At 50.4% G+C, this 25,926-nt stretch overlaps 2 protein-coding genes across 7 annotated transcripts in view; one reads left to right on the top strand and one right to left on the bottom strand.

The window, feature by feature from the left end:
* Positions 1-16,092, top strand: part of PPFIBP2 (PPFIB scaffold protein 2) — a 144,059-nt gene extending 127,967 nt beyond the window's left edge. For 3 of the 4 annotated variants that reach the window (XM_087433272.1, XM_087433271.1, XM_014782637.2), the window contains 9 exons: positions 3,925-4,075; positions 4,360-4,471; positions 4,711-4,799; positions 5,106-5,228; positions 6,466-6,591; positions 7,283-7,471; positions 8,622-8,798; positions 11,017-11,082; positions 12,292-16,092. In XM_087433272.1, coding sequence (XP_087289398.1) covers positions 3,925-4,075; positions 4,360-4,471; positions 4,711-4,799; positions 5,106-5,228; positions 6,466-6,591; positions 7,283-7,471; positions 8,622-8,798; positions 11,017-11,082; positions 12,292-12,363 — 1,105 coding nt within the window. In that variant the 3' untranslated portion in view covers positions 12,364-16,092. Of the gene's footprint in view, positions 1-3,924; positions 4,076-4,359; positions 4,472-4,710; positions 4,800-5,105; positions 5,229-6,465; positions 6,592-7,282; positions 7,472-8,621; positions 8,799-11,016; positions 11,083-12,128; positions 12,156-12,291 lie in introns of those variants that run through there. The other variant, XM_087433270.1, reaches the window with a different exon arrangement.
* On the bottom strand, positions 15,908-24,923 carry CYB5R2 (cytochrome b5 reductase 2). 3 transcript variants are annotated; one of them, XM_004418386.3, is made up of 9 exons: positions 24,596-24,923; positions 23,507-23,650; positions 23,158-23,230; positions 20,467-20,573; positions 20,065-20,194; positions 19,364-19,447; positions 18,528-18,613; positions 17,264-17,363; positions 15,908-16,375 (listed from the first exon to the last, which is right to left on the bottom strand). In XM_004418386.3, the coding sequence occupies exons 1-9, from the start codon at positions 24,614-24,616 to the stop codon at positions 16,203-16,205; spliced, it is 918 nt and encodes a 305-aa protein (XP_004418443.2). In that variant the 5' UTR covers positions 24,617-24,923; the 3' UTR covers positions 15,908-16,202. The 3 variants fall into 3 exon arrangements, with proteins under 3 accessions (XP_004418443.2, XP_087289399.1, XP_014638184.1); XM_087433273.1 differs by lacking the exon at positions 24,596-24,923 and adding an exon at positions 24,225-24,319; XM_014782698.2 differs by lacking the exon at positions 23,507-23,650.
* Between the last annotated feature and the right edge of the window lie 1,003 nt (positions 24,924-25,926).

Below are 25,926 nucleotides of genomic sequence, written 5' to 3'. Positions count from 1 at the left end.
TATATCCAAATTCTGTACTTTTCTTAGAGGGCCCTCCAAATTTTATAAGTTCCAGGTCTCACAAAACCTGGATCTGCATCTATTCATGGCTCATTAAAACTCAGGATCCAGGCTACAAGTGACCAGCGCCTACTCCAGGGGACACGTCATCTCCAGCACCTGTACTAAGGGTGCTTTCTTGTTATTCTGGCCCTTTAAGGAATTTCCTCTCTTTAAGAACAACTCAACCGAGCATTCAAAAAAAATTTTTTTTTTTTAATTTTTTTTATTTATTTATTTTCCCCCCAAAGCCCCAGTAGATAGTTGTATGTCATAGTTGCACATCCTTCTAGTTGCTGCATGTGGGACGAGGCCTCAGCATGGCCAGAGAAGCGGTGCGTCAGTGCGCACCCTGGATCCGAACCCGGGCTGCTAGCAGCGGAGCGCAAGCACTTAACCGCTAAGCCATGGGGCCAGCCCCTCAAAAAAATTCTTTTTTAACTAGCATAATAGGGGTACTTTCCTAGAAGGAATCTTTTGGAACATCTAGTCTTCTATATTCCATAAATCCCCATTTATTTAGAAAAATGAATATAAAGTTGCTTTGTCCATCTCCCCACCCTCCCCCAAAAAAGACTCTCTGGGGATTTTAAGTGTGCCATTATATTCACCCTTCATATGAAAAATTGATGTCTATAAGAATTGATGGCTTTGTAATACCCAGCCATCCTGTCTAGGAACGTGATCCAGCTCTTCATTTATTCATGTCATTTTTTATGTCGCTCAGTTGAGAGTTATAGTTACCACATCCCCCCTACCCCCACACACAGTTACACAGGACCCACACAGTCCTTATAAAGGCAGCTCCTAGACAGTTTATAATTTTGGTTGCCATGAGTGGGATTTTTAAATTATTTTAACAAAAGTTAGTATCTGTGCATTGATGGTATATAGAAAGTTGTTGATTTGTGTATGTCATAAATATTACACATATGTATATTTTATAACTAGACACCTTACTGAGTTCTCTAGGTGGGTAGTCATATTATCTGAAAAGAATGGCTTCCTTTCATTTCTACCTTTCTAATAGGTATACTTCTTTTATTTCATCTCTTCTTATAATGACTGCAATTCTCAGACCAGTGGTATTAGTACTGATAAAAAATATTGTCTTTTTATTGACTTTAATATGAATGGCGCTAGTGTTTCATTAATAAATAAGGTATTAGCTGATGTTAATTGGAGGTTTTATTTTTTTTTATTTATTTTATTTTATTTTTTTAAAACACTCTGTTATTTTATTTTTTATTTATTTATTTATTTTTTCCCCCAAAGCCCCAGTAGATAGTTGTATGTCATAGCTGCACATCCTTCTAGTTGCTGCATGTGGGATGCGGCCTCAGCACGGCCGGAGAAGCAGTGCGTCGGTGCGCGCCCGGGATCTGAACCCGGGCCGCCAGCAGTGGAGCGTGCGTGCTTAACCGCTAAGCCACGGGGCCGGCCCCAATTTTTTTTTTTTAAAATGTTAGAGAACTTACCCATTTTCCTAGTTTTCTAAGTGTTTTCCTGCAAATGGTGTTGAACCCTGTTGAAAATAAATTCAACTGTCACTATTTGCAGATGACATGATTTTATATATAGAAAACCCTAAAGAATCCACCAGAAAACTTTTAGAAGTAATAAACGACTATGGTAAAGTTGCAGGATACAAAATCAACATACAAAAATCAGTTGCATTTCTGTACACTAACAACGAAGTAGCAGAAAGAGAAATTAAGAATACCATCCCATTTACAATTGCAACAAAAAGAATAAAATACCTAGGAATAAACTTAACCAAAGAGGTGAAAGATCTGTACACCGAAAACTATAAAACATTGCTGAAAGAAATTGAAGAGGACACAAAGAAATGGAAAGATATTCCGTGCTCTTGGATTGGAAGAATTAACATAGTTAAGATGTCCATACTTCCTAAAGCCATCTATAGATTCAATGCAATCCCTATCAAAGTTCCAACAACATTTTTCACAGAAATAGAACAAAGAATCCTAAAATTTATATGAAACAACAAAAGACCCGAATGGCTAAAGGAATCCTGAGAAAAAGAACAAAGCTGGAGGTATCACACTCCCTGATTTCAAAATATACTACAAAGCTATAGTAACCAAAACAGCATGGTACTGGCACAAAAACAGACACACAGATCAATGGAATAGAATCGAAAGCCCAGAAATAAACCCACACATCTATGGACAGCTAATCTTCGACAAAGGAGCCAAGAACATACAATGGGGAAAAGAAAGTCTCTTCAACAAATGGTGTTGGGAAAACTGGATAGCCACATGCAAAAATGAAAGTAGACCCTTACCTTCCACCATACACAAAAGTTAACTCCAAATGGATTAAAGACTTGGATGTAAGACCTGAAACTGTGAAAGTTCTAGAAGAAAACATAGGCAGTACACTCTTCGACATCGGTCTTAGCAACATCTTTTTCAAACACCACATCTGACCGGGCAAGAGAAACAATAGAAAAATAAACAAATGGGACCACATCAAACTAAAAAGCTTCTGCACAGCAAAGGAAACCATCAACAAAACGAAAAGAGAACCTAACAATTGGGAGAAGATATTTGCAAACCATACATCTGATAAGGGCTTAATCTCCAAAATATATAAAGAACTCATGCATCTCAACAACAAAAACTACCAACCCAATTAAAAATGGGCAAAAGACCTGAACAGACATTTCTCCAAAGAAGATATACAGATGGCCAACAGACACATGAAAAGATGTTCAAAATCACTAACTATCAGGGAAATGCAAATCAAAACTACAATGAGATATCACCTCACGCCTGTCAGAATGGCTATAATTAACAAGACAGGAAACAACATGTGTTGGAGAGGTTGTGGAGAGAAGGGAACTCTCATACACTGCTGGTGGGAGTGCAAACTGGTGCAGCCACTATGGAAAACAGTATGGAGATTCCTCAAAAATCAAGGATAGAACTACCATATGATCCAGCTATTCCACTGTTGGGTATTTATCCAAAGAACTTGAAAACACCAATTTGCAAAGGTACATGCACCCCTGTGTTCATTGCAGCCTTATTCACGATAGCCAAGACTTGGAAGCAACCTAAGTGCCCCTCAAGGGACGAATGGATAAAGAAGCTGTGGTATATATACACAATGGAATACTACTCAGCCATAAGAAACGATTTAAATCCAGCCATTTGTGACAACATGGATGGACATTGAGGGTATAATGCAAAGTGAAATAAGTCAGAGGGAGAAGGTCAAATACCGTATGATTTCCTTCATTAAGTAGTAGATAATAACAACAATAAACAAACACATAGGGACAGAGATTGGATTGGTGGTTACCAGAGGGGAAGGGGGGAGGGAGGAGGGTGAAAGGGATAATTCGGTACATGTGTGTGGTGATGGGTTGTAATTAGTATTTTGGTGGTGAACATGATGTAGTCCATGCAGAAATAGAAGTACAATGATGTACACCTGAAATTTTTACAATGTTATAAACCAATGTTACTGCAATAAACAAAAAATTAAAAAAAAAAAAAAAAAAAAGAAAATAAATTCAGTTGTGAGTCTTTATCCTGATGGGCCACGACTCTGGGCTTGTGGCACGTGTGCACGTGCACGTGGACAGACAGCACATGTAAACACAGCCTCACGAGGATCACAGAACTGCCCCATGCTCTCAGCAGCTGCAGATGAGAAATTCAGACCAGGTGTTATCACAGGAAACTCCAGAGTCTGCCTCAAATGAGTGTGTGGTAGTAGAATTTTGTTCAACTATATCCCACGATGGGGGCTGTTTGTTAAAACATAGTTCCCTTTTTTGTGAGGCTCTGTTACGTTCAGATGGAGCCTCAGGCCCCATCACTAACAGAGACATGCTGTTCTTCTGCTTCCCAGTGACGCCAATGCCCCCTTTGCCCAGTGGAGCACAGAGCGTGTGTGTACGTGGCTGGAGGACTTTGGCCTGGGTCAGTACGTGATCTTTGCCAGGCAGTGGGTGACTTCTGGCCACACTTTACTGACAGCTACTCCTCAGGATATGGAAAAGGTAAGGGCTGAGCCCTGGGCGAGAAGACTCCCATTTCTCCTCAAACCGATACCTGGGGAGGTGAGGCCCTCTACTCCTCCACGCCCACAACATACACACCCACACGCAGGAGGGTGGACAGAGGAGGCCGAGATTCCCTCTGTCACTGCAAGTTGATCCCTGGGCACTGTGCAGAGATCCCCCGCCACACTCCATCCAGGTGGAATATCCACCCAGACACAGCATCCTGTGGGGGCTGAACTGCCTGCCAAAATTGCACATCTCTCTTCGTCTTTCAATTTCAGGAGCTGGGAATTAAGCACCCTCTTCACAGGAAGAAGCTGGTTTTAGCAGTGAAAGCCATCAACACCAAGCAGGAGGAGAAGTCTGCTCTGCTAGACCACATTTGGGTGACACGTAAGGACAGAGATGTTTATTATGTTTCTGGCAGCTCCTCAGTGTGGACAGCGTTTCCCTTTGAATGTGGACCTCAAAGACAGCTGTCTTCTTGGGAAAGGCAGATGGATTACTAAACCTTATGGGGAATACCACTGGAGCTTCAAAATGATAATATGATTCTTTTTTTTTTTTTTTTGGCATCCGCATTCTCCCATTCTCATGAATCCTAACACACTTGTTTCTTCCTGTTTTTGTAGGTTGGCTTGATGATATTGGCTTACCCCAGTACAAAGATCAATTTCATGAATCCAGAGTTGATGGGCGAATGCTGCAATACCTAACTGTGGTGAGGAGTTCTGCTTTCAATATTTAGTTGTCCTTGTGAACACTCAGCTCAGGTGTCCCTATAATGGTTAAACTCGATTCCACCGTCTCCTCATATTTTTAAGGTCTTAAAATAGTGTTGTTTGTCACGTAAGAGGTCTCGAGTAGCAGAGTATGAACCATTGTGCTAAGAAAAGCTGTTGGCACCTCCATGTGCACCTTTCTGAGATGTGGTAGACTTGTCTATGTTTGGTCTGGGAAGGATCCCTCAGGTATCTGTTGTCATTTTGGAAACTCAGGTTCATTAACCAAAACTTCCCTCTTCCAGAATGATCTACTCTTCTTAAAAGTCACCAGCCAACTACATCATCTCAGCATCAAATGTGCCATTCATGTGCTGCATGTCAACAAGTTCAACCCCCACTGCCTGCACCGGCGGCCAGCTGATGAGGTGAGGGCAGGACAGTACTACCTATCCAGGTAGCCCTGAGCCAGGACACCTGTGAGATTCGGTGTGAGAAAACAAGAATGACATCATCATGAAATGGCTGCATTTCAGACCACAGTGCTTGGGATGCTTTCCTTTGCTAGTGCTTCATGGGGCCCCAAACACCCCTGTGGCCTGTACTTCGTATCCCACAACAGCCACTAGACCTCCAAGCTCCTACCTTCCTTGGGAGACATATGCTAGGGTTCAGACAGCAGTAGCAGCAAGTCTTTCAAAGCCATCATAATGATTAAAAGGAAATGAGGAAATGGTGCAAAGGAGTGGGGGGTGGGGGGAGACGAAACAGAAAGATGAGTGTCAAAGTAGGCAGAGAAGAGGAGAGGAGGAGCCCATGAGGAGTCAGACATTTCGGAGTAGATCTCCCCACTGGTAGATATAAAATTAACCAACCTCGAGTCCCAGGTGCACAGGGATCCATGAGCAGGTTTTGCTAGAAAAAAAAGTAGTGTAGGTAAACATAGTAGCAACCCAAATCCTGGAGAATCCTTGATAATGTTCCATGAACTCTGGAGTTCTTGGTGGGCCCTCAAGCTAAAGGGTTGTCAATCACACCCCATCTCCTATATTCCTGGGAACTAAGTCTAACCCTGCTGTAAGATTAACTTAGCTTCCTGAGGAATTAATATCTCCTACCTCTACTCTCCATCTCCTGTTTTTTCCCTATTCAACAAATGTATTTTGAATGCCATATAGAATATGTCAGGCACAGTGCTGGGCAGTTTCAAGACCCAGATACCACTTGAAGGCATCTAGGCACAAGGATCTTAATGTATACTCTCCTAAAATATTTGGCCACACCAGGGAGATCTTTTGTCTATAAAACACTCAGCTCATAATTGATAGTCCTCTTTAAAGTTCTGTTGAATCACTAAATAAATGACTATATGGCTTTAGGGACTATTAGTTCCAAAGTTAACCAGAGAATTAGGGAGTAACAGGATTCTGGAATCAGATATCTCAGTGTAGAGGATCCTGCAAGATTCACTGGAGAGCTCTTTTCCTTGGAAACTGGGAAGGCTCTCAGACAGCTGGTCTGGCTGCCTGGGTCACTAGGTGTGACGGTCATCTTCTGGTGAGGCATCACCAGAAGGTGAGGCTTATTCACAGGGGCTGGCTCCACAGAGGACCATGGTAGGGCCTATTAGACCTAACTTCTTCACTCTCCTTCTCCCTCTCACAGAGTAACCTTTCTCCTTCAGAAGTTGTGCAGTGGTCCAACCACAGGGTGATGGAGTGGTTGCGATCTGTGGACCTGGCGGAGTATGCGCCCAACCTTCGTGGGAGTGGCGTCCATGGAGGTCTCATTGTGAGTAGCTCTTGGGACTAGCCTATCTGCCTTGGTGCAAACTGATGTCTTAACGGCTAGACATAAATCCTAGAAAAAACAGATATTTCATCTAAAACCCTTGCATAAATTGAAGTCTCAAAGCATTTTGATAATTTGTGGTTAAGAATTAACATACCTCATGGAAACAAGATGGCTTCTGGAAGGACTTCCCTAGCAGCAGACCCAGAGGATTCCAGGACAAAGGGGTCACGTGAGAATCTGCCCTTAACCAGGCAGCTCTGCCTGCTGCCAGAGGAACACGGGTGCTGGGGAAGTATTGGGGGGAGGCCACCAAAATGTGACTTCCTGCTTGTTATGATACGATCTGTATTCACTCAGATCTGTCAAGTGGCAAAGTCAGCAGGGAAATGAGGAAGGGGTGGTTTGAGTGTTGTCCAGAGTGGACTTTGGGAGACAGCCTTGTCCACAAGGTCACAGTTCTCTGCTGGTCTGTGAAAACGAGGTAGTCCGTCAATAAATGTGCACTATAGTGCACCCAGAGCCACACCCTGTGCCACGTAGAGAGGGGAGTGGGACACAGGACAAGTGGATGAGCTTTAGCCACTGCCCTGGAGGGACGCCCGGGCCCACGGGAGCCCATTTCTCAGTGTCACTACCTGGAGCTATCTGAGCTCACCACTGAGTGGCTTTGTCTGTGGTGTCTTCTTAGATCCTGGAGCCACGCTTCACTGGGGACACCCTGGCTATGCTCCTCAATATCCCACCACAAAAGACGCTCCTCAGGCGCCACCTAACCACCAAATTCAATGCCCTGATTGGTCCTGAGGCTGAACAGGAAAAGCGCGAGAAAATGACCTCCCCAGCTTACACACCACTGACCACCACAGCCAAAGTCCGGGTGAGTTGCCACACCCTTTCTGGGGTGGTCACAGAGTCGTCCCTTCGGGCCCTCATGTTGTACAGCAGCTGACCCAATGCCTGGACACAAACCAGTGTGCTGCCTGGGTGAGGAAGCTCTCTCAGCTTCTGCCCTGGGAGATTGGTCTCATTGTCTGTCAGTCTTTGTGAGGCCAGTTCCCTGCCACTCTTGAGTCCAAGAGAGTGCAGGTTTCTTTACAGAGAAACTGTGCAGGAAGCATCTGTTCTCAGGCAGCTAGGAGCCTGTCCTCTACCCCAACATTGCCTTGACTCATCTCGCAAAGCACATGAGTTCCTGAGTCTGCTTCCCCTCAGTCAGGCCCATCTGCCTGCCACAGTGCCCTGGGGGATCTTCATCAAAGTCGTCCTGCCAACGCAGAGAGTGCTCCTCTTGCCAGCTGGCCTTGGTAGCCTTGTGCTGTCCACAGGTCCTGAGGTCATCCAAGCACCAGCACCACTCACTGGGCTCTCTGAATCCCACAAGGCCTGTTCAACTTGCCTGAGCCACACCGTCCTCAGACCATGTCCTTCCCAGACTGCAGGCCACCGACTAAATCTCTGGAGGCCAGGCCAGCCCTGTCCCCAGCAGCATGGTGATACCTCAGGTCCAGCTACAATGCACACACAGACCTCCCCAGGGGAGCAGGACAGGAAGTGTGTCTGGGGGAGACAAGCAGAAACAGTGCTGGGTGAAGCTAGAGCAAGGAGGAAGGGCCACCTAGGGCTGTCCAGTGTGGCTTCCTGAGGGCACGAGGTGCTGTGAGTGGAAGGAAAGGCGTGCTCCCCCGTGTGGTGCCAGCAGCTGTGGTGAGGCAAGTCTTCTACTGCGGCATCCTCTAGGAATTCCCAGCTCCCTTGGGGAAATAGGAACATCACCAGTGAGACAGCAGGACGTGAATTTCAGGCACAGAGTCTTGGAGGAGAAGCTTTCCTTGTTCAAGATTATTTATCTGTTGGTCTTTCCCCAGCATAGAAATTGCTTCCAGCACCTCTATTTTGTTAAGAGGTTTTCTAGAAGCCGTTTGCCTTATTCCTTTCCTCATGTGCCTGCTCTTAAATGTATTGTCAGTCTTCTCTACACACTGGCTTGATAATCTCCTTCTCATAATCTTGCATTTGCTGTGTTTTAGCCAAGGAAACTAGGATTTTCACATTTTGGAAACATAAGAAAAAAGAAGTTTGATGAATCGACGGACTACATTTGCCCGATGGAGCCCGGTGACAGTACTGGTGACAGTCACAGGGTCTACAGTGGCTACCGGGGCCTCAGCCCCCTCGATGCCCCTGAACTGGATGGGCTGGACCAGGTGGGACAGATTAGTTGATGCCCTTGTCACGCGTCCTCTCTGTGCACCCAGAGAGCTCACAGTAACACCACGTGTGTCACCATGTAACTGCACCTCACCCCCTGCACAAGTGCATGCCTCACAGAGAACATTCCAGCAATTGTGTACCCCTGGGCCGGTCTCTCTTTGAACCCTGCGGGTGGCCAGTTGCACCTTTGCTAAGGGGCCAGGCTTTGGGGACTGTTGCCAAAGATGGACTCGGGAGGAAAGACACTGAAAGATGTGTGTACATTTTAGTAATTCTTCATGTCCATCTTCAGCACCAGTGGAAACACACAGACTTGGACACAGGTCCAGAGACCATGGATGGTCCCAAGAGGCTCAGCTCTCAGGCCCCTCTGCTGTGTTTCAGTTGAGGGACAATCTCAAGTGCCTTAGACCTGTGGCCACAGAGTCTTGGCTGAGATCCAAGGGACAGCAGCAGGGATTTCTGTCACAGTGACAATGTACCTGTCATGTGCCTACTACAGAAGCGGTCACTTCTTTCTGGTAATAAAAACATATTTATCTAGAAAGCAAACAGTGCAGCCTATCTTTAATCTTATTGGGGAAGAGAGCTGGGCACAGCTGGAGAGGAGTCCTGCTCACTGCGTAGCTTGAGAGCCGACAACACTGAGCCGGGTGCACACTCGGGATTTGCCAAGTGTCGTGGACAAGGGTTTGGAGCAATGAGGGACCTCCGTGTCCTTCAGAGGAGGTCTGTGGCCTTACCGCATCAGGCTCCAACTCCCACTGTGAAGCTGAGGGGAACCAGTGTCTCACGCACATCCTGACTGGGTAACATCTGCGGTGCAGACCCCAAAGTTGGCTTCCATTTCAGCAGCATGAGCCATGTGGTGAAGGGGGTGGTGGGAGACAAGAAGGCAGCCTTGCTGGAAAGACCTGTGCTTCCATGCGTTTTGCCAGCTTCTCTGTTACTGACCTAGCTGGCCCATAACTGTCGTGGGGCTTGGTCTGTCTATGTTGGCAGCGCTGGAACAGACCTGTCCTCCTGCTTTAGAGGCTGACTAACTGACAATGGGTCTTCCAGATGGGCCCTGTCTGGCCAAGGAGGGAGAGAGAGAGACACCTTGCCAGTCTGGGCTACTGCTCATGAGATTCCTGCTTGTCCCAGGGCAGCTTTTGGCTCCACTGGGTCCTCTCAGGCCTCATCTGCAGAAGCGTAACAGCAGCATCATAACTGATGGCTGGGGCAGGGCCTGATGACCCCATTGAGGGCTCTCTGATTCTGTCACAGATGGAGGCCATGCTAAGATTTGCATCTTAAACTACCAGCAGCCTCATACACGGCCTGTAACCTCAGGCCACGGCCTCCTAGCCTCCCTTGAAGTCCAGCAGTGAGAGATGTGGACACAAGCTGGCCGGTGTTTGATCCCAGTACCCAGGGCCATACATGACAGGTGCTCCTCGAGGCTGACACCTGGGCATTGTTGTTGTAGAGCCACTGTCAGGGCAGGCTTTGTCCCTTATTTCTTATGGTGCCCTGGGGAGAGAATCTCTGCATGCACCTGTTTCCAACTCTGCATGGAATTTTGTCACTAATTCTCTGTGCCATCTCAAGCAAGGCCTGTAGTCCTTTATGGGCATCAATTTTCCCACCTGTAAAGGAATGGTTATACTTGATGCCCTCAGAGGATGCTTCCAAATCTAAACCATCTAAACAGGTTTAGGGAAGGAGGAGCGGGCCAGCACTACCTGAGGAGGAGGGGAGGCGGGGAGGTTCCTGGTAGTGAGGAAGCTCCATCAGCAGCTCCCTAAGGATGCCCACCTATACCAGGGTATCAGGGTCTGGAGTTTTGTTGGTGCCAAAAATTGTCAGTGGATTCGCATCCGGAAGGCCCTCATCCCTTCCTCTCTGCTCCTGGTGTAGCTGGAGCATTAACATGTGCTAAAGGGCTGTTTCTGACAGGCCGTGTTTGTGCCCTGCCCGTGTATCCTTAGTGTTGGTGCTGGGGTGGGGCCCACGGAGTGCATGTGCGTGGCGGTGTGGGATACTGGAAGCTGTTTTTCCCTTGGGGCAGAAGCAGCATGTGCTTTGCCTGTCACTCTTCAGGGCCTGGCCCACTCCTTGCCCGCTCCCCCAGGGAAGCATGCCTGAGCAGGACCAGACTTGCATGCCATCTCTGCAAATCGTGAGCTGAGTCCATGTCTGCTGACCAGGCTGCTGCCCATTTTGCAGATGGCTCCTTCAGAAGGCACTGTGACGCAGATAGGGCTCCTCTCCCAAGACATTCACCGCCTCACGGTAGGACTCTGACCCTCTCTCCACAGTAGGACAGGTGCCAGGGAAGCCCCCTGAGTTGGGTGTGGTAGTGCACCAGGCCTGGGGCAGCCCCCGCCCCTACTCCAGAGCCTGTGTCATCAGTACCCCTGCTGGGGTAGAGCAAAGGATGATGCTGGGTGCTGGGGCCAGACCTGAGCCAGCCCCAAGGTAGAAAGCAGCCCAGAGGCCTTCTCTGTTGGCCTGCTGTTGGGCTTTAAGCTGCTAAGGGCATTGGGGGGGGTCATGGGCCTTGAGCTGAAGCCAGCTAACGTGTGCTAGGTCTCAGGTCCTCTTCCCAGGCTTGGAGCTGGTGAGAAAACCAAGATGCCCAGCAGCGCTGGCCACCTGCCTAGTCATCTCTGGCCTAGTGGACACCGTTCTGCCCTCTCTGTCCATGAGACACACGTATTTCCTATTACGCCTCTGACTCTGTGGATATCACAGGCATGCAAGCACATCCTGGCGTGCCCAATGAGGACAGACTGTACCGTGGGGAGGCAGCTTGGTCTCAGGGAGAGGAGGCACTCTGGAGTGAGGCCAACCTGGTTCAAGCCCCTGCTCTGGGATCTCGGGCAAGTCGTTTTCTCTCCGAGCCCTGGCATAGTTATCTATAAAACAGGGCTAATAATATCCTCCTTGCAAGGCTCGTAGGCAGACTAGAGCTGACAGTAAAAGGCCAGTCACAAAGAGGGCTCACATTTTTGAGGCCCTGTACCTTCCAGGGCTGTTAGTTCTGGACTGCCCCATCACTGAGCCCACTGGCTCTAGCAACTGTCCCTATTGAGTCCCCTGTCAGTGTCCTTTGCTGATCGATGGAGGCATGTTAAGAAGGCTGTATCCAAGGGCAGGACGGGGGGGGCGTCTCCCTGAATCTAAATGGGATCACTTTTATTCAACTTTCTTTTCTTGGCTCACACACTGAAATGAGTGCACCCAGCCTTGCCCTTATCACCTCTAATAGGCCTTTGGTGGCCTTGAAATAGCAACTTTACCTCTAAGCTATGAGCAATTTATTCTTATCTTGATAGTGTCTATTCTGAGCCAATACGCGGGGTCCCTGGGACACCATGAACTTACAGGGCGCTGATGTCAGACGGGACCACACCCAGTGCCCCGCTGCTTCCCACGCGGCTGCCGCATGGCAGCCTTGACCAAAACCCTATTCAACTGCCCCTTGGGCTGTCCTTTCAGACCATGCTGAGCCAGGACCAGCTGCTGAATGACTCTTGCCTGGTTGCTCCCAACTCTGAGGACTGGAGATGACTTTCTTCATGGCCGAGAGCCCAGACAGGCACGTGTGGGGGCCTTTACTTCAATGGGGAGCTGGCACACAGCCACCTGCGGAGCCCAGGCTGTGGCTGGCAGGGCATCTGGGACGTGGGTGCTGACAGGAGTGAAGCCGGGCTGTGGAACAGACGTCCAGAGGAGGCCCCAGTGTCCCTATGTGTTTTCAGCTGTGCTGTGCTCTTCACCACAGTACCTTTTGTACGTTCATACGTGGACTGCAGACCACTCTTATGGGGAGGGCAATGAGATGTCAGCACAGACTCAATGCTCGTGCTGTTCCTGGTGACAGCTGCGAGGCTCTTAACACCAAAGGGAAAGGGCTGTTAGTTCATAGAAACTCGGCTGGAAAAAGGGTCTGAGAAAATGTTCTGAATGTTCTGTAGTGACTGAGCTGGGTGAAATGACACCAGGGAGCCCCTCCTGGGCTGCTTCCATGCAGAAGCGTGGATTTCCGAAGTTCACCAGGAACGTGGCTGGGGTGAGGGTATTTAGGGTGAGGGCAGGGAAGGAGCAATGAGACTCCTTTCACTGTCCTGGCTGCCCTCAGTCTACCCTCGTCTACAAAAGGTGTCTCAGGTTCTTCAGTGCTGTGGGCCTCCAGCGTCTGAGCAGAGGTGTCTCCAGCACACACACACTCAGGGCCCTCGCCCTCCACCCTAGCTAACACACGGGGCACGCACAGTCGGCAAAGCCATCCCTACATCAGCCTCAGATGATCAAACAGCTCCCCCCAGTGGAAGGCCCTTGGGCAACCCAAATCAATATTTCCACTGTAACTCACCATCTTCCAGGAAGCCTGGTACCGCTCGGGTGTCTCCTACCTCAGGGAGAGTCGCCCGGCCACACAGTCCCCTCTCAACCAGTCTTCCCCCTAGTGACCAGCCCCTACCTCTTCCTCCCTGTGAAGGCTCTAGCCCAGGCCTCGTCTCTCATCTGATGTCCACAGCTGGTCCCCTCCAGACATTCTCCACCCCATCCCAAAGCACTGTTGTAAACCTGTTAGTTTTCTGCTAAGAACTCCTCAGTTCCAGAATGACCACAGGCACCCGAGGCTCTTGTGACTTTTCAGCCTTCGTGAACCTGCGCTCCAGCCTGTGCTCCTGTTTTTTCCTCACTGTGAGATGTATTCTCCTCCTCATCCCTGTCACAAGGCCAGGTCCTGCCTGCTGAGGCCCAGAACAGACAGACACAGCCTCTCAGGAAGCCTTCACTGGTGTTTCGGTTGCGGGTCTGTGTCCCACAGTGCTGTCTGTGCTTGAGCCCGAGCACTTCCCAGCTCACCTCGAAGTAATGTGTCGTCTGTCTCCTTACCATGTGCACCTTCAATGCACACTCACCGAGCACCTGCCACGGGCAGGCTCTTGTACAGACAGGAGTAAGACCCGATACTGGTCCTCAAGTTCTTCAGGAGACCCATGCTGCTAAGTTCCTATCCACTCACTCCTTCAAATGTGCAGGTTAAGTACCTTCCAGGCTGGGCTAAGGAGGGCTAGAGATACAGGCACAATGCCAAGGTACACAGGTGCTGCTGGTCTAGTGGGGGAGCACAGGCTGTTTCAGATAAGAGTGTGCTGAATGTTACAGATGCTCCAGTAGAAGTCTCCACAGCCCAAAAGAGAAAGTTGTCATTTTTTTTTTCTTTTTGGAGAGGAAGATTGTCTCTGAGCTAACATCTGTGCCCATCTTCCTCTATTTTGTATGTGGGATGCCACCACAGCATGGCTTGATGCGCGGTGTGTCGGTCCTTGCCTGGGATTCAAACCTGCGAACCCCAGGCCACCGAAGCAGAGCGTGCGAACTTAACAGCTACAGCACTGAGCCGGCCCCAAGTTGTTATTCTTAATGCAGGGCTAGGGGCAGGGACTGAAAAGGCTCCAAGGAAGGGCTGATACTTGAATTTTGAAAGATGAATCAGGTTCCCCAAGGGGAAAGGCACTCCAGCAGACAGACCGGAGACACTCCAGCACATCCTAAGAAGTGCCCAAAGTGGATGTGACTAGAGCAGAGTTTCTCAACCTCAGCACTGTAGTCATTAGGGGCTGGATAATTTGTGGTGTTGGGGGCTGTCCATGGGCTGTAGGACTTTTAGCAGCATCCTTGGCCTCTCCCTCTAGAAGCCAATAGCGCCCTTCCTCTAGTTGTGACAACCAAAACTGTCTCCAGATTTTGCCAAATGTTCCCTGGGGGGTAAAATCGCCTTGAGTTGGGAACCATGGGGCCTGAGAATAGAGTCAAGAGTGGGAGGCCCAGGGAAAGAAAAATCTGGTGAGGTCAGCTGGAGCCAGATCAAGAAGGGCCTCGTAAGCCAGGCCCCTGGAATTTATCCTGGAGACACGGGTCGTTGGTCTGGGGACTAGGGTGAAAAGCAGTGAGAGGGGACAAGCATGGTAAGATTTGTGTTTACGAAAAATATCTGAGGGGAGGATCTTACTCGTTGTGCAGTGCCCAGCAGAGCATCTCTCTCCAAGTAGGGGATTCACTGAGGATGTGCTCACCAGAGGATGGAGGGAGGCTAGCCGCCTCCCAGCACCCCCACTACACTGGCCTTCTCTGAGACCATCCCTGTGTCTGGCACCCTGTGGGTACTATATGACTGTACTTCAGAGAGTTCTCTAGAGCCATGTTCCTCTCTCTCTTCTGTACCCACACCCTGCCCTCCCCAGACATATCCGTGTTAAAAAATCCAAGCTATGCTGCTACTGTGCCAGTTTTTGTGAAAAGGGAATGACTTGGAATTAAACAGACTCAGTTTTGAAGCCCAGCTCTGCCACCTACTAGCTGAATGATGTGGGGACAATAACTTCATCTCTGACCCTCAGTCTCCTCATCTATAACTTGGAGAACAAAATCCCCACAGAATCTCTGGCTTCTCATGAGAATTATATGAAATAAACTGCAAAAGTGCCAAAGCGGTTCTGTTACCTGTTACTCACAGGTGACACAGAGCAGCAGCACGTCATCCCGGCCAAGAACAGCAGAGGCGACAGTGGGCACCTGTATCCTTTGGGTTCAGCAGTATGAAGGATTTAAGGAATAGCTTCTGGGACCTAATTCTGTTTGCAAGTTCAGAAGCTTCTGTACGTATCCACCCCTATCCTGCCACACCAGAATGGGGCCTGGCATTTAGAGGATGCTAAAAAAAGAAAGGTACCTGTTGCCTCCATTTGTTGTGCAAGGCGCAGGGCGTCTAGGAGTCTTGAAGCCCACCCACCCTATGGATTTACAACTGCCCCAATGTGTGTGTTTTCAACACCATTCCCATTTCAAGGGCCTCCCACAAGAGAAGGAAGAGTGTACATGGAGGGTACCTAAGCCCTCTAGCAGGTCTCACCTTAAAGACAGAACACTCTGGAAAGGGGGGTTCAAGAGAGACTATTGGGAGTTGATGTGACCCCACTTGGATTCTTCTGGAATTCTGCCCTGGCACTTTTGCACTTCTGACCTCCCATGGACACACAGAAGCCAATTCACATGTAGGTCAGGCCAGGCCTTCTGACTGCCTCGTCGGTCCCCCACAGAGCCACACCTCATGGGCTGACTGCTTTGTACTGAAGTTTATTTCACTAAACTATGGAAAAAGATACTGAAATGGAGTTCCTTCAAGCCTCTCAAGCAAGGAGATGTCAGAATCCACTTTCTCTCCAGCCCCTTGAGCCCTTCTTCTTAGGTCCTCACCCAAAAGAAACAAGCGCCAGCGTGCCCACCGGTGCACCACGGGGCACTTTTGAACGCATCCCAGTTTAACATGCTGAAACTGAACTCACTTTGAAACAGAGGAAAGGGACCAGGGAAGTTTGCTAAGAGCGAGGGAGGTGTTAGTAGGTGAAAATCTCGTCCTTGGTATAACCCAGTTGCTCCAGGTTAGGGTGAGCGGCTGTCTGGATCAGGCCTGGAGGGCCACACACCAGGATGAACGTGGACTTCCCAGGAGGCGGGAGGTGCTCCTTGATCATGTCAGCAGTAATGAAGCCTGAGCTGTACATCCAGCCTGAGATTCAGCAGAAGCAGAAGAAGCTGCGGGGGTGCCAGGTCGAGTTCCTGACCCCAGGCCTCCTGTCCTCCCTCCCTCAAGCCAGGGAGAGGGAGGCAAGGCTGCTCTCCGCGGCTTAGAAGTCAGCACCACTGTTGCCTCAGAAACCTGGGAAGTGGAGGGCGTGGGGAGCCCAGGCAGCCCTTTCAGTGTTTTCCTCAGATCCGAGGCTCACTGCTGGTGTCTGCCTGCAGTAAGCACTGGCGAGGACAGGGAGCACGACAGTGAGGTCTGGTGTGAATCAAGGCGGTGAGCAGGAGCTGGGCAGGCAGAGTGCGCTGTGGGGTTTGTGGGCTGGCTCAGTCGGGGGCGCCCTCTGCTGGGCAGAGCGCTACACAACAAGGCAGGCACAGCTCAGTGCAGTGGGGGAGAGGCAGCCTGAAGGGTATGGTGGCCATGTGGGGTGCGGTGTGCACGGTGGTGGCTGGGTGCTAGCTGGGGCTCAGCATGTGAGGACTGCTGTCCAGCTGAGGTGAGTGGTGAGGGGTGAAGGGGTCCATGGCTGTATTAGATGCAGTGTGTGTGATGGCTGTGGGATGCTGTGTAGAATGCAGTGTGGGGTGGGTGTTCAGGGTGACCCACTGCCTCAGTGTCCCTCCTGATGTTCTGTGCAGTGTGTGGAGTGCTGCTGACATACCGGACACCTGCCCTGGACTGCCCTACAAGCAGGTTGTCCCAAATCCTCTCTCCTCCAAATTCCTGCATCTCCCACGTGGAGACAGAGCTGAAGTTCTCAGCCCCCAAGCCTAGTCCTAAAAAGCAAACAAACCAGCCAACCCAGGGACTAGTGCCTGTGATGGGTCAAGGGTTACAGGTGACCCACAGCGGGGGTAGCAGGGATCATACCAACAGGAGGCCTGTCCAGGGTGTACCAGAGGTTGAACTGGTCTGGGTGAGTTCTGGCAATTTCTTCAAGCTCCTTTCTCACCAAGATATCCTCCTCTGTCTAGAAAAGAAGCAACATGAGCAAAGCCCTCCCAGGGACATCCTGCTTGTTCCCCAGACTGAGCACACGGGTCAGCACATTCCTGGCCAAGCTGCCATCACTTGAGCCAAGTGCTTGCCGCAGACTCCTGGGGCAAAGGAGAGCTCTGCTGTGGCTCCTGCACAACAAACCCTCTCTTGTGAGTGGAGTTATTGGGAGGCTCCCACAGAGCTGTGTGCCTGCCCTTCAGAAGGAAGGCCATGGCTGAGCACCTCATGGTAGGGTGGCTTCAGAGGTCCCAGCCCCACCTCCTACATCCACACTGAGTATGAGGCAAGGCAAACCCACTGGAACTGGGACCTTCTGTAGGGCATGTGAGGTACTTAGGCAGTAATACATAGTATAGTATATAACATAACGGCTGGAGAGCTAAAGGAGAGGAATACAAAGGCTGGAGCCTCAGTGGGGAAAAGGGAGCCAAAGCCAAAAGGCACTTGTCACAGCCTCAGAGACACTGCAGAGAAGACCTGGATCTTAAAACTCTTCATGATGCTTGTCCCCAAAATTCCACTTCTAGGATTCTGTTTAAGAAAATAATCTAAAAGTCATCAAGCCTAGGCACAATTATCCATCACTGTATCACTTACAACTGTGAAAACTGAAAACAACCTACATGTAGAGGATTTAGTAAATTATGGTACAACTTGATAGACTATGATGAAAATATTTATAAAGAGTTTTAATGAGATGAAAATGACTGTGTGGTAATGTTGAGTGAAAAACCAAAACAAAGCAAAACAAAACAAAATATATATATATATAATTGTAAATATATAGCATGTATACAAAAAAGATAAAAAATAAATATATGCTTCAGTATTTTCCAAAATTCCCACTAAGGGCATCTATGATTTTATACTCAGAAAAACAGAACGATATATTAAGGAAGAAAAGCTTAGTGCGTAGGCTTGGATGGGGAGATGGAAAGTTAAAAAAAAACAAAAACAAAGGGAAAAGCAGGCCTGGATTCAGCCTCTCCGGCTGCCTTGCCTGAACTGAGCGCACGAAGCCCTCCCACAGCCGCAGGCCCCCAGCAGCCTGAGCTCCCTCAGTGGGGAGGAGTGAACGCTCAGCACGCATTCCATCCTACCTCAGCAGGCGCAAGGCTGACGCGGCAGAACTGACCTGGTTGGCAAAGATGAGGGACATCGTGGTCTTGTCACTGGGGTTCCTGGTGATGTGGCGAATGAGCTGCAGCATGGGGGTAATCCCTGGAACATAGTTAGCGGGCAGGCCAGCTTTCGCTCCCTGTCTGATGCCCACAGTCCCTGGTCTGCAGCAGCTTAAGTTTTCCTTGGCCCCAGTTCTACTTTTCTCACTTCTGTTCCCAAAACTCAAAGTGGCGAACTGCCTGTCATTTTGGTTTTCCGTTCTAATGCAACAATAAATCAAATCCTTTTCTCATTTTCACATGGCAAGAGGGAAGCAGCACTGGTTTTGGAAGTGGAACTGGGTTTCACGCCCAGCTCCCTCACTGTCTGACCAGGGTGAGTCACGTACCCAGTCTGAGAGCTCCACTGTCCTCATTTGTAAAACAGAATTAATGGTGAGTAAATGCAGTAGTTTTAAGAGTGCCTGTTATGGTGCCTGGCATGTTGTAGGTCTCCTTACATGCTCGTTCTCTTCTTTCAGGCATTCACTTTCAAAGGAAGGGGAGTCAGGCTTGAACAGGATCCAGGAGCCCTTGGGGACCACGTGTGGGCCTGCCCAGCCTGGCTCCCAGATTCTTCCAAGTTCCCCAGCCTGACTTTAGAGGTTCCCCAGGGCTCCTGGGGCAGCCATATTGGTTAAGGGGAGCAGGGCATATAGGGTCAGTTTCAAGGCTTGTCATTGACCCCGTGTTCCATCTCAAATAGCCAGGGAAGGAATCTCTCACCTCACCCCCTCTAGGATCAAATGACTCCAAAGTCAGAAAGGTCTCAGGGCTTACCCTGAGGATGAAGTCCCCTGAAACCTCTTACCTGTGCCCCCAGCAATCATTCCCAGGTGATGGGCCAGTTTTTTTTCAGGCTCACTCGTTTTGTGTGGTTTGATTGAAAACTTCCCTGGAAACACAGAGGATACTTCTGACGTCTGCAGCTCTTGCCTGAGAGCCTGCAAAAGATCACTGACTTTCCCTGGGACTCCCAGGAGGCAAGTCTACTTAAGGAAGTGGTTGCATCATTTTAAGTCAGAGGAGCAGGCTAGGGTGGCCTCCTTGGCCAGCCCTGGTGCACCACTGCACCAAGTGGGAATAGAGCCTGGGCCTTCTTGGGGAATCACTGGACCTTTTCTTCTAAGGAAGGAAGGAAGCATGCTGAAGTTAATATGGAGTCTCACAGAGCACTCCTAGCCCCAGCAGTCAATGAGTGAGTAAATGATGAATATGTGAGTAAATGAATGAGTGTGGACTCCATCCACCCATCCATCCATCCATCTTGCAGCATCAGCAGGCACCTTTTATGTATCAAGCATGTGCTGGAGATATAGTGATGAGGAAAAACCAAATCATTCCCCTACCTTAATGAAACTTACAATCTCATAAAGTGGGAGTGTGAATGAATGTTGAAGACTTTAAGGACAAGTCCATGTAACTCAAATCTGAGGAATTTTCTAGAACAATGGAACAACTGCAGGAATCTTCTTCCTCCCAGCTGAGGGCCTAGTGTGAACCCCCCAGTACCTTGCCCATGATAGAACAGGCGCCCAGTTGGCCCTCGAATAAGGATGGTGTCCCCAATTTTCATGTTCTCCAAGTACTGAGTCATCTTCCCCCCTTCTGGATGATTAGGGTGTTCGTTTTTGAAGTAGATCTGAAAAATAAGGCAGGATGGTTTTCACACCCTCAGACCTGAGGCCACAGCCCACACAACTCAAAAATGTGTTTGCCACTGGAATCTATGTGGAGAAAATCCTCTGCACTCGTTGTTGTAAGCAACCCCTGAAGACATACATCACCAGGTTAACAGCTTCACTGTTAAAGGACACTGCTGGGAAGCCCTGTCCAAGACATGTCCTGTCTCCACCCCACTACCCTTAACAGGCTTGTGACGGTGAGGTAGCTGGACATGTGGGCATCATTTACCTTTATAATAAAGTCCACAAAGCCTCGATCATCATCACTGGACACAGGTGTATAAGCTCTGACCACCATATCACCGTCAATTATGGCCAAGAGATGGACATAGTTACCTGCAGAAAAGGCATCAAATGTTAAGTCTGAGCATGGCTGGCCTAAACAGGACCCAGGATTCCCATAAAGGACTGAGCTTCAGGGAGGTGGGGGCATAGAGGGGCAGGTGCATGGGAGGAGGGCCAAGCAGGGAAGGAGCCCAGACCCAGGATGCCTGAGTCCTAGGCCTGCCCTTGTCACTCCGTGTATGAGCCTGGGCAAGTCTGGGTGAATGGCAATGATATACCCATCCTGCCTCCATCATGGTGTACTTGTGAGTTTCACAGACAGGAGACCTACTGCCAGTATGTGCTTACTGTGTCAAGGTACTTTGTGGAGTAGGAAGAGCTAATTACAGTTGAAGGCTGAGTATTAAAAATTACAAAAAGGAGTGTTTCTGTTTTAAAGCAAAATATGTTGCCTTCACCAAATCATTTCTTCCTAAACTGGATGTATCACTGGGGTCAGTGAATGAATCACAGCCCCCTCATCTGTACCCTGCTGCGTGGTACAGAGCAGGCCTGGGCTCACAGGTATGCAGGGCCCTGGGATTTGGACACCTATGGACCAGGAATTCTAGAAAGAACACTGTCTTCCTGGCCCGATGGCTCTGCTGAGGGGAAGCTGTAAAGTTCTGAACCATGTAATTCTGCCTCTCCAGGGTAGAAATGAATGGACCAGCTGTGGCCTGAGACTACATCCCAATGCCACATGATGGGCTAGGCTGCTCAGTTTTCTGTTGGATCTAGCATGGGAGACTTCAGTGACTAAGGCAGTTGGTGGTGAGGGCAGAAGCTGAAATCAAAAGATGCTAAGAGACAGAGGCAAGAGGAAGCTCTGTGCCAGAGTACCTGAGGGAGCAGAAGCTGTGTATGCTCAGGATATGCAGACGGAAGTGGAGACCCAGAGACAGACAGAGGAAGAGGAGGAGGGAGGGGACGCTGGAGGCGCCAGTCCTTCTAGTTGCTTGGAGCATAAGCTGGCCTTTGAGGTGGCCCTGAGCCTGGGGTGCAAACGCTCTGGGTTAAGAAAGGACAGGCTCAATGACAGGCACCAGGGATACCCAGGAATAAACACCTGAGGTAGCTTCCTTCTGAGAACTCATCTGAAACTGGAAACCTTAGACAGGCTTTTTCAGAAGCAGCCAACCTAGGCCTGGCCTGGCAGTGTGCCCAGTGAAAATGAGGCTGCCCCGGCTGGTCCCTCAGGCCCCACCTCTAACCAGCTTTGTTTCAGCCAAGCTGGGGAGCATCAGCAATCTCTGAGTCCTCATAGCAGGCTCCCCCACAACCCTCTAAATTACCTCATCCCACTAACTATGCACTGCATACACCAGGGCTGACGACAGATGGGGTCCTGGCAGATTCAAAGAAACTCTTTTTCTCAAAGATTCTCTTCTTTTAGCCTTGTTGCCAACAGGACTGGCCCCACAGCCAGGCAGAGGGCTAGAAGGCAAGCTGAACTGAGCTCTCACAGATGGAGAAGGAGAAAGGAAGCACCAAAGAGGCTCAGGGGCCAGGCTGGCTGCCTAGTGTGTAATTTCATCACCGGCAGGAGGTGAGGTCAGGGTCCAATGCACACAGGACAGCAGGCCATGGATTAGGATCTCCACCAGGCAGGCGAGCAGCACTAGCAGTTTGTACAAAGCCCTGGATCCCCAGGCTGTGGACCTGGTAGAGGTTTTCCACCTCACTAAGACTGACTCAGCCATCTGTGGTGTTACAGACTAAAATGGGATAACTCGGGACTCTAGGAATGGTAGGGCTGGTATTCACAATGGGTCCCTCCTTGTGTGGGTCTGAGGCCCCTACTGCGAATCCATGTGGTGGTGGGGGGGACATCTGACTCCCTCCTGCCTCTCCACACATTCTGGGCCTTTCTCCTGACTGCAGGGGAACATCAGTTCCTCCTCTCCCTTCCAATATGCGGAGCATTTTGCAGTTTCTGAATTTTCATGTCCACTCATCACTTTACCCTCACAAAAAACCAAGTGGCAGGCAGGCCTGGGAAACCCCATTTCATAGCCCGAGGCTCAGAGAAGTTGAGGAACTTGCCTAAGGTTGCCCAGCAAGGAGCCTGCAATGAGATCTTAGACTCTCTGACTCTAGACTCACTTCTTTTCTTTTTTCTTTTTTTTTTTTTTTGTTGAGGAAGACCGGCTCTGAGCTAACATCTATTGCCAATCCTCCTCCTTTTTTTCCCCCCCAAAGCCCCAGTAGATAGTTGTACGTCATAGTTGCACATCCTTCTAGTTGCTATATGTGGGATGCGGCCTCAGCGTGGCCGGAGAAGCGGTGCGTCGGTGCTCGCCCAGGATCCGAACCCGGGCCGCCAGTAGCAGAGCGCGCGCACTTAACCGCTAAGCCACGGGGCCAGCTCCTAGACTCACTTCTTTTCAATGCTCATTGAGATATTACTTTTGTGTCAGCCCACATCGAACAATGAGAAAGGGAATGGACTGTCCCCAAGCCCATCTCCCTATTTCTCTGAGCTCATGTGTCTCAGCAAAGGTATGAGGGCAACCTCTACAGCCCAGCTGAATTTCTGACAGGAGCAGAGTGCCTGCAAGGCCCGGTCCTGGTGATGACACCAAACCCCACTCACCTACAGGAAGCCCTAAAACGTGGTCTGGCGAGGGCAGTCCAAAGCGGAACCTCCAGGTGTTGTGGTTGATTTGCTAATAAAACAAAACAGAGGCAGGCTCTGTCAGCTTTCTAAAAGTCTTGCTGGGCAGCTAAGATGCCTGGGAAAGGAGCTCCATTTGGTGCTATCCCAGTGTGCGTGCGCGCGCGCGCGCGCACACACACACACACACACAATCAGAGTGGGGAGCAAACTGGAGGCCATGAAATGCCTGTCCCACTGCCCTGCTTCCCGGCCAGCACATTGCCCACCACTCTTGTCCTCTTCTCTTTCACCCACTGATAGTGAAGGGGGTGGGTTGACCCATTACCTCTTTCTCAATCAAGGGCAGTGGGTACTTGGTTTCAGGGTCCTGTAAGGTGATAAGAGGTCTCTTCCCTGAGTTCATGTTTTTCAGGACGAACAGGAGCACTGTGACCCCGATGACGGTGATGGCAAGGAACAGGGACGGGTCCTAGCCAGACACAATGTAAGCAGGGCACCTCAGGTCCTGCCTGCCCTGGGCAAGGCAGCTCGCAGGCACAGTAGCACCCTCCCCACACCAAAGGCACAGAAGCTGGGCGGTGCCTGAAAGAAACTAGGCAGAGGGAAAGGTACTTAAACAGAAGGCAGGCTGAGCCTATGGTGGACCTGGAGGGTAGGGAAGGGTCAGCTGCAGGTCGGACAAGGCCGGATGTTTCAGGCCCCCTGGACCAGTCCAGGCAGATGGCCTGGGAGTGCTAACGTCACCATGCTTTTCCTGCCCATCGGCCTCTATCCTGGGTACAGCCAAGGGTGCAAGCCCCGGGAGTCCTCTCTTTGAGGTGGAGGGGGTGATAGCATTGCTTCTAACACACAATCTGGAATGAAGGCCCTGGCCCCTAAAGACAGAACTAGAGAGGGGGATGGAAGCCATGTCCTCCCAGAGGTGGTTGTGGCTTTGAGCTGGGCCAGGGATGGGGCTCACCACCCCACTCCCCCCATCCAGGTCCGGCTAGGGCAGGGGTAGGGGTGGGGTGAGTAGCTCGGACTAGGGGGTGCTCCCATACCTTAGCGCCAGCACCCTCCAAGGCAGGAGAAGGCCTGAGCAGTCACCTACCAGCGGCTCGGCTGGCCTCCCGCATCTGCCCCCAACCCCCCACCCCGTCCCGAAAGGCAGGTCTGCTCGTTTCGGACTCCAGCCAGACCCGGCGGGATTCGGGAAAGGTCCTCTTCTGACACCGGGCGCTGCGATCCCCCGCCGCGCACCCCGCCTCTCCAGCTCCGCTCGGGGCCCGCCCCGCTCCCCGCCCCTCGCGGCCCGCCCTCTCCCTTAGTCCCCGATGGGGGCTCCGGGGGTCCCGTCGGACTTCCCCCCGCTCCCGCCGCCTCCGCGTCTCCGGCCTCTCCCCGCCGGGTCGTCCCGCCCCTGGGGACCCACCCGGAACGAGAGGCCGAACATGCTGTCGAAGTGGGGCGGCTGGGAGACCGCCGCGCGCCGCCCCCACGCCGCACCTCCGCCTGGCGGACCGGAGGGCCTCGCAGGCGGGCCGGGCCGACGCTGGGTACGCGGCTAGGCCGGCAAACGCGCGCGCAGGGCCGCGGGGGCGCGCGGCGGGCACGCTCTGCGCCGACCCCCACCCGCGAGGGCCCGGGGTCGGCAGGTTCTTTCTCGCGGGACTCTGGCTCTGCTCCCGCCCTGCCCCCAGGGCCCCGCACAATCCAGAGGCTTCCAGGGCGGGAGGGAGGCCCCGCGGAGAGCCGGGGCTCCTCGCGGCTAGTGAAACATCCCTGGTTTATATATGCGGCCGCTTCTCCATCCTGCTCCTCTCCCCGGACGCTGAGGGACTCCCGCCCCTCAGTTTGTTTAAATTATGGCAAAACTGGAGGAAGGGAGGGGCATCTGAGTGACTGCGAGAAAGGGGATGCTGGTCAAAGAAATGGGAATTGGGGCCGCCTCAAAGAGCACATAAATATGTTCATTTGACGCACATAATGAGTTCCTACTCTGAGTCTGGTCAGGGCCAGGTGCTGTCGAGAGTGGGGGGGGGGTGTAATCCAGTTGAAGACATTCATTCAAAGCGCTCATTCATTCATTCTCTGTTGGGAGAGAGAGACGACAGGACCCAACACTAGACCAGTAGGAGGCAGAATGGCCGGCATAGACGGTCATGGGGGTCTTCACGGTACATTTCAGAACTGCGGTAACCCCCCTCTTCCCATCAGTTCTTCCATCGCCAGTGGCGAAGGTGAATCCCTGCCTCCTGGGCTTGAGTGAGACAGAGAAGCCAAGAAAGAGATTTCCCACTCACCCCCAGCCTCCAAACACACGCCTATACAGGGACAGGCGTGGTGGGCGCCTCCTCAACACTTGCAGGTGCCACGATATTATTATCAGATATCTTCATTTTCTACAATCTAGTAAGTGTAAAATGATGGCTTGTGATCCTGATTTCGTTATCTATTTGCTAAGGAGGTTGAACATCTTTCGTATGTTTATTTCCCATGGAGTTTCCTTTTCTGAAAAAAAAGCTCATGATTTTTGCCTATTTTTCTATTGAGTTGTCTTTTTCTTACTGATTTTTAGGAGTCTTATGTATAATGTAGAGACCACTTCGTTGCCAGTTATATCAGTTACAAATGTTTTCTCCCAGCATTCAACTTATTCTACCTTTCCTCCCTCCCTCCCTCCCTTCCTTCCTTTCTTCCTTCTCTCTCTGTCTTTGATGAATAGAAGTTTGTAATTGTAATGTAGTCCAATGTATCCATCTT

Source organism: Ceratotherium simum, chromosome 7, assembly GCF_057802395.1.
Source record: "Ceratotherium simum simum isolate JZ-2026a chromosome 7, ASM5780239v1, whole genome shotgun sequence".
NCBI classification, from domain to species: domain Eukaryota; kingdom Metazoa; phylum Chordata; class Mammalia; order Perissodactyla; family Rhinocerotidae; genus Ceratotherium; species Ceratotherium simum.
Note: the sequence above shows the minus strand (reverse complement) of the source record. Positions and strands in the feature narration are given on the sequence as shown.